Source organism: Callionymus lyra, chromosome 2 (genome assembly GCF_982586985.1).
Source record: "Callionymus lyra chromosome 2, fCalLyr1.hap1.1, whole genome shotgun sequence".
Classification (NCBI taxonomy): domain Eukaryota; kingdom Metazoa; phylum Chordata; class Actinopteri; order Syngnathiformes; family Callionymidae; genus Callionymus; species Callionymus lyra.
The window spans coordinates 34,526,906-34,534,872 of record NC_141819.1 but is presented as its reverse complement, the minus strand read 5'-3'; the positions used below and the strand labels follow the sequence as shown (position 1 = coordinate 34,534,872).

Genomic DNA, 7,967 nt, shown 5'->3' with positions numbered 1-7,967 from the left:
AAGGTTAAAAGAATCTTGCAGGTAGTTGACGTCAACTCCTTGGAAACCCAGATACAGATCTACCTGAGATAATGGGTCAACCTCAGTCCTTTTTTCTGTTCTTTGTATTCTTACTGCCCTATGCCCACAGGATTTCTAGTATTATTTAGAGGTCATTAGGTGATAGGGGTGTGTATTAGCAATAAACTGGCAATACGATACATATCACAATACAGGTGTAACAAAGCAATATGTTGTGTTTACTGATACTGTAGAAACATGGATATATTTGTAGTTTTGTCATTATTTGACTCTGGTGTTGCAGAGTTTACAGACCACATGACTCTAGACAAAGGACTATATCCTCTTATCCCCAGTTATCACCAGGATTTCATTGTTCCTTTGGCGCAGTGGATGTAATAACTGCTACCATCTGGCGGCTAGAAGTTTAATTGCAGTTAATATTTCCTTGTTAATTGTGAATAAAAAACTTTAATATCAATACAGTATCATGAAAAAAATGTTGCGATGTGTAAGAGTATCCCTTTTTCTCTTACACCTTCCTTCAATTTTAAACTCATGTGTGGTTTCATGAGCAAAAACTGTTAGACAACAAGATTATTGGCCAAACATTGACATCTAGTGGACTGTTTTGATGTCACTGTTTCATGAAGCTTCATCAGCCCATCGCTATTTCAATGCCATCGCTAGTCCAAGGTGTTTCATCCCAGTTAAAGTTTCAGAAAACTGATCAAAGATATTCATTTTCAGCTTCTTATCACAAGAGCTTTTTCCAACTGGACACTCGCAAAAACATTCTAAAAAGAACGAGGTAGCTGTCAATTGTTTTATTCACATCACTGTTAATAAAAAGGCACTAATTTCAAAAGACAATAGTTATAAAGCTTGTTGTAAATAGACAGAATCCGCCCTGAAGCTTGATTTCATAAACGGAACCTGTGATATTCTACTGCTGGCTTGTAGTTACTAGCTTTACATAGGAATGTTCTCTAGGTCTCTTGATTTTTTCCACAATGCTGAGGAGAATTCTTATGAACATTGATAGAAATCATCTAAGAAAATATTATTGTTATATACTGTATATATAAATTCAAAACTTAAGTTTTATTCTAAAAATAATCTGGTTTTGGGTTAAACAGGAAAAAGGGATGTACATTTTTTGCTTGGAAATAATATAGTTGTTTAAAACATAATGAAAAAAATGTTTCAACCTGTTCAGGACTAACAGTTTAAAATGTAAATAAAAAGTAACAACCAGTTAATTAAACAGGTTACATTTTAGATTACAGTTTCACTCGTAAAAATGTTTGTTTGGTGCAAACATATTTGTATGTCAAGTAAATAGAAGACTTACATTTGCTGTACAAAATGAAGTAAATATTATTAATTATAATATATATATAAGGACTCGAGTTTATATTTGAAAATAATGACGGCGCTCATGAACGACTGACTAAAACAGCCCCGGGATGAGGCGATAAGAAACAGCGTCAGTGTAGCGTTTCCAGTCTTTGCCGTACTTGCTGCCGCACCGGTGCTCGTCGCGTATGCACCGGTGCACCAGCAGGATGGTCATGTACACGATGTAAAAGTACGGCAGGACGTGGCCGAAGCCGCAGGCGGCGCAGTACGCCAGCGAGCCCATCAGGTCGCCGGTGTAGTTGAAGTGTCGGGCGACTCCCCAGAAGCCCGAGGTCATCAGCTTGCTGCGGTGAGTGGCGCCGTCGGCCGAGAGGTAGGAGCACTCGATGTAGGCCGGCTTGCGCCCCCAGATGGAGCAGTTGCCTCCAGTGCGGCGGAAAAGATCCTTCTGGTGGTTGGTGGAGCGGAAGATGTAGTAGCCCACCAGACCCAGCAGGAGGACGGCCAGGGCGTGAGGGTTGGAGAGCTGGACTGGATGGTAGACCAGATATAGTCCCTGTAGAAGGTGAAGCGTTAAACGACAGTGATCCCTTGTTTATTGCTGCGGTTACGCTCTGAAACCTGATCATTTTTACTAATAGGTAAGTAAGGTGGGCGGGGTTATTAGGGCTTCCCAATAAGTTAAAATCATTTTTTTCCCACGCTTTTATAAAAGTAGGATCAATTCCAAGCAGCATCGAAATCCTATCCTAATATATTTATTTACACGGCAAAAAACAACCTTTTAAAACGGCAAGACCACAAACTGCGATATGGTGACCCTCACCTGTAAAGTGTAGAGATAAGGCAGCCAGACACAGTCACCCCACCCAAGGTACCACCCAAAGTGATCGTGACAGATGTCGATGGTCTTCAGGTACCACGTCTCATTCCAGAAGAAGTCCAAAACATAAATGGCCTGCGAGGAGAGAAGAGCTTGTTAGTGAGTTATCAGTGTAGTAGTGCTGGGTCTTTGGTTCTGTACTGATTCAATGAAACCTGGCATCATTATCAAACCTAGAGTACTACAATGTACACTATGGATGTGTATTGGCAAGTATGTGACGATTCGTATCACGATACAGGTGCAATGCAACCTGAAAATATATTGTGATACTGTAAGAACGAGGATATATTTGTAGTACTGTCGAGTACTCTCTGGTGTTGAAGAATTTACAGACCACATGACTCTTGATGAAGTCGTAACTGCTTTCATTTGTTTTAAAACCAAAATATGTCAAAACATCAGCTTTAAAAGCTGCTGGATTCGACCGTATCCTCTCATCCCAAGTCATCCACCCATGATTTCACTGTTATCAAGCTGGAAATGTAATTGCAAATGAAGACACTCTAAATATTTGTATGTTGTGAGGATATGTTAACAGTTGGTTGTAAATAAATCAATACATTGCAATATATTGAAGATTGTGAAAATAAATATCACGATATTTAAGTGTATCATTATTTTTTCCTAAAACCCTACAGTTACTAGGGCGGAACGATTATTGAAAAAAATCTAATTGCGATTATTTTTCTTAATAATGTGATTGCATATGCGATTTTTTTCTCTAATGCAATAAATAATTCACTTTCCAGCAAAATGCAATTCTTTGTCATAAATGAAAATGAACTATACATTTAAATAAATAGAGGTTCATTTAGCTACTTAAATTAAAGTTGTAAACCAACCCTAATATATTCACTGCAAATATTTTAAAACTTCAGCAAAACGTGCTCAAAGGTGTGATGTAAACATTTATATTCAAGTCAATAATAAATCACATAAACTTCATTCCATTGAGTAAGTAAAAGTGCAAATACTAGTCAAATACATATTTGAATTTATGTTATATTTAGTTTGGATTAACGCACACACACAAATACGCCAGTGGCGCGCACTTAAGTCACATGACTACATGACGGCTTGAAAATTAAGTTAAGATACAATGAAATAAAATCGCAACCTTTGCGATTTAATAATCGCATTTTTTTAATATCGCAATGGATCGTTCAGTCCGAACAGCTGCCACTAACAAGCCTCACCTGCAGGACGTTGACTAAAATCATGGAGTTGCTGACGTGTCCGTACAGCTCCTGCTGCTTGGCCATGTAGGAGAGGTTGATGAGCGTCCAGGCCACGATACCCGGCCGGCCGTTGAAGAACAGCTTGAAGTCGAACCACTTGCCAACGCGCGGGTTGAACTCGATCCCCATCATATAGTTGTAGAAGACGTTTCCGGTGAACTTGCTTCGGGAACAAACCAGATGTTGAACTTTTATTATCGAGGAAAACATCTTCATATTGATAACAAAATGATGTTATTTAGCCTTCTTTATTCCTAAGAGAGTGATTGAATCGGCAGGTGTGAGTCTTCTACAGGTGTATGACTCATTTTAGAAACTTGTTAGAGCTTGAATATATTGTGCAAAGAGAAAAGGGTGGAAACGTTAACTGAGTGTTACTGTACGACAGACACACTTTTTGGTTAAACTAATAATGAACAAACACACAGGATTATTTCAGATCAGTAAACAAACTTGTGCTAACAATTGTTAAAGCAGAACTTACTGTTTACTTTTGTCTAATTTTCTTATCAGCATGTAATAATTGTTTATGGATAAACAAACGTATCGCAAACCTTTTTAAAGAGGCCAAAATGTGATAAAATGCAATTAAAGGACCTTCTGTATATCTTCAAGCAAAATAGAGGAATAATTTATGCAGCAAAAGGAAATTTTCTCAGTCTTTATGAATCAGCGTCAACACTTTTAATTAGTTTAATAAACTGAGGCGTCTTTGGACGTGTCTGCATTAATGAACATCCAGGAATTTGTTTAAATAAAGGGTACCATTTAGAAATTACCTATTATAAGAGATGGAAAGTAATAAATTCGGCTCTTGAAAAAGTAACTTATTCTAACCTCTTTTTAGACTAGATCTTGTACTTACATAAGAGCAACTGTTGTTTAATTGTGAGCAACATTTTGGTTCTTTGCTATCTATTAATATTTTATTTTATTCATAGTTTACTCTTCATGAATCACATTTGTCGTTTAGCATAATTCATTCGTTTTCATTAAAGGAGAATTCATTTTGAGCAGGATAATGCTGCGTCATATACATGGTACATGCTTAAGAAGAAGTTTAAAAAAATGACAGTTCAGAGATTCTAATTTTTTCTTCCTAAGTCCGGAGGCTTATTTTTGTACAAATAGTTAAATAAATAAACAGGTGAGACAGGAATTTAAATGATTCTGGATGCCAATATTTGTCAAACAACAGTCTTTTACTGTCTTGAATATTTGTCTTGAAGGTTTCATGAAACCTCATCCATTCAGGTCTAAACTTAATCATTAAAGATGCTTTTTAAATGAACTTTTATAATATTTTACCAGTCTATGTATGGCATGTTTTAGGTCAGAGGTCTAATGGCTCATGGGCAATTTTTGCGGCCCTCCATTATTGTCTAAAAGAGAATGGTTATTATACTGTATATGCAGTTTTGATTATATAGTTAAAATGGAACAGATTTCTATAATAAAATAACACATAAATGACCCAAATTTACAGTGAATGTGGTAGTTTAAACAATTTCCCGAAGGAGACCTCCTGAGGGATCAATAAAGTTTTTTTTTTTTTTACCTTACCTTAGTTTATTAAAGTATATCAGCTCTATCAGAATGTTGAGTTAACATTTCAAATGTTGAAATGTTGAATGTTTTCTTGATTATTAAGTATTACATTTTTTTTAATAACTAAATTGAATAATTTAGATTTTAAAAGGTTGAATTTGTTTCTTATTGAATAAATAAATAAATTAACCTGTATTTAAGGTTGATTTTTAATGGAACAGAATTGAATATTTTCCAAAATCAATATGTGTTTTCACATAGAGTTTGATATTGTAATTCCGATAATAATAAAAACATTTTCTGAATTCTCTATTTTTTTTAACTTATAGCCTAAATTAAATATTGCCTGTTGGCTTTATTATACAAAAAACGTTTCAACATTTAAAATGATAAATTCAACTGTTTAATATTGGCTTTAATATAATTCCATTCAAGTTTGAAATTAACACTATATCAAGTACAATTAAATTAGGAACTGAAAGTAAGTAAGTAAGTAATTTCTATTTAAATAGCGCTTTTCCAGACCAGGGTCACAAAACGCTTAAACAATCAAAACAATATTCAATAAAATATATATTTTAAAGGTCAAGATAATACTGAGAACCACACAGGAGTTCCAGAAAATCAAGGAAAAGCCTGCACGAATAAAAATGTCTTAAGAAGTAGCTATTGTCACATGACCCTTCTGTGATTGTTACTCACCAGTCCTCAGAGTTGGTGGGAAATAAATAGGCCTTGATGAAAGCGAATGAAGACACGGCGTAACCCAGGATGTTGGCGCACCACATGAGAGGGATCCAGTGGTCAAAGATGATGGTGGGCGAGAACCAGTGGAAGTAGTGCGCGTTGGCCACCCACAGGGCGTGAGTGATGAGCCAGCACTGCAGCCCGTTGATCTCATACTTGTTGACCAGACCTTTATTTTCAGACACACAGTTTTAAGTCAAAGCAATCGTTCCGGAGGATGTTTGTAATGTTTACCAGCAGGGGTCATGGCTCCCTCCTGAACACCGCCGACATACCCAGGTATGAACTTGTGCGTCACATCGGGAACACACATGTACAGGAACAGCTGAGGAACAAATGAAGCCACCGTAACATTTGCTGAGTCGCTACCGGGTGTCACTTCTGTCGACTCACCTGGAAGGTCACCCATATGGCGTATATTTGAGCCGCCGTCCAGGTGAAGCTGGCCGACCTGGCCCAGATGGAGGACAAGGTGGCGTCTCCCTGGTACAGCTCCAGCAGGGGCTGGGTGACGGAGCACTGGTACTGATCGCACGCCATGACGAAGAAGAAGACAATGAAGGGGGCGAAGAGGAGGAGAGCGATGACGCTGCTGAGAGAAAACCAGTCCACCTCCCTGTGTGCGGAGGTCATGTGACGTTAGAGCAGACCCGGGAAAAGTGTGGCCCTTCGTTTGGCCCTAATAAAGTGGAAGATCATGTAGAAACTAACAATTATATTATGTTTTTATTCCTATAATTCATTAGTAGTCTTTGATTATTAATTGCAGCCAGTGACATGAGATTCCTATTGTCTTAGTTTTAATAAGTGCAGGCAGAGCAAATGGCTCCATCTAATGTTTCGTTTATATGGCTTTGAATATAAAGTTATAATGGAACTGATTTCTAAAATTCAATAACCCATCAAATGACCAAAATTCACAGTGAAACCACGCAAAAAAAAATAGTCGAATACAGAAAAAGAAAAGCTCAGAAAAAAACGATTGACAGTTAATATTTTCAGCTTCTGTCATTTTTATGAGTATTTATTGCAGCTAAAAAAAAAGATTAAAGTGAATTTAGAGACTATTCTGGAGAAAGTGGTTTTTAAATTATTTTCTTTTTTTAGATAAAGGCTATATAACATACAAAAACGATATTTGGCTTAATTTTGTAACTTTATTTTTCGGTATGCGCTCTTATTTTTTATTTATGGCCTCTCGACAGCCATTGTATGAAAAGTGGCCCCTGGGGAAATTAAATTGCGCACCATTGTGAAAGATTTTATAATATAAAACTTAAACAAGAACCTCATCACGCTGGATGTCGTAAATATATTGAGAAATATAAAATATAACGAATAAAAAAAGTGACACATTTCAACAGGTCAAGGATAATGGAGCCAAATAAAAGGTAAAAACCTCACCATGCTCTCCCCCATTGTGCCGACTGCTCCATCTTCTCATGGCTCTTTCCGTTGGTGTTCTGCTGGGTTCTTCTTCTCGTGGCCTCCATAGTGACTTCACTCTTCGTCCCCGGGTCTGCTGGACACATCAGATTTGAATCAATCATTACGGCCATAAAGGCAGTTCATGTGGGTCGACATACTAGTCACCAATGACATGGTTACTAAGTATTATAACACTAAAAAACAAGTTTAAAACTCCCTCCAGATACACCTTTCAGGAAAGTGAAGTGTCAAATATTTCACACACACTAACAATGTCGAACATGATAAGAGTGAAATGTCAGAGATAAACCTGATAAAAACCCAATGAAGGTCATTTTGATAAAGCTCGCTCAAATATGTTGTAATGATAATAAATCCAGGTACATCTGTTACCTCATGTTTTCTGGGTCAAAGTTGCTTCGCAAAAGGCAAAACAAAAACACAACCCAGCATCACCTAAGCACGCGAACACCTGGATTTAAGCAGGGATTGTGCACTTTTAAGAGAAACACTCACATTTACGACTAGTACTCGCACTTTGAACGCACCTTTGCAACATCGCAGCGTAAACTAAGGACGTGAAAAGGCCTTCATTCGATGTAAACACATTTTCCTGCAAATTAACTTTCAAAGCAGTGGTTTAAGATGCTGAAGGCAGAAAACGACTCACCTACGGTCAGATCGAGGTATTGATCTTGTGAATGTCTCCCAAGAGCTGCTCATGTAACCGCTGCTCAAGACACCGTCATGTCCAGGCC

The 7,967-nt window shown here is 37.3% G+C and overlaps 1 protein-coding gene across 3 annotated transcripts; it reads right to left on the bottom strand.

The window, feature by feature from the left end:
- Positions 1 to 812: 812 nt before the first annotated feature.
- Positions 813 to 7,967, bottom strand: dhcr7 (7-dehydrocholesterol reductase). Of its 3 annotated transcripts, none has more exons than XM_087784777.1 (8): positions 7,880 to 7,967; positions 7,186 to 7,303; positions 6,175 to 6,397; positions 6,016 to 6,106; positions 5,737 to 5,950; positions 3,445 to 3,649; positions 2,189 to 2,320; positions 813 to 1,918 (listed from the first exon to the last, which is right to left on the bottom strand). In XM_087784777.1, exons 2-8 carry the CDS (start codon positions 7,272 to 7,274, stop codon positions 1,454 to 1,456), a joined length of 1,419 nt encoding a protein of 472 aa, XP_087640903.1. In that variant the 5' UTR covers positions 7,275 to 7,303; positions 7,880 to 7,967; the 3' UTR covers positions 813 to 1,453. The 3 variants fall into 3 exon arrangements, with proteins under 3 accessions (XP_087640903.1, XP_087640904.1, XP_087640901.1); XM_087784778.1 differs by having other exon boundaries at positions 7,186 to 7,300; positions 7,880 to 7,964; XM_087784775.1 differs by having other exon boundaries at positions 7,186 to 7,300; positions 7,884 to 7,898.

Excerpts from the sequence above, each read along its gene's own strand:
- dhcr7 (XM_087784777.1), bottom strand. The coding sequence starts at position 7,274 with ATGGAGGCCACGAGAAGAAGAACCCAGCAGAACACCAACGGAAAGAGC. Across the intron at positions 5,951-6,015 it reads GGGAGCCATGACCCCTGCTG|GTCTGGTCAACAAGTATGAG; the intron begins GTAAACATTACA and ends CTGAAAATAAAG. Across the intron at positions 3,650-5,736 it reads CCCACCAACTCTGAGGACTG|CAAGTTCACCGGAAACGTCT; the intron begins GTGAGTAACAAT and ends TTGTTCCCGAAG.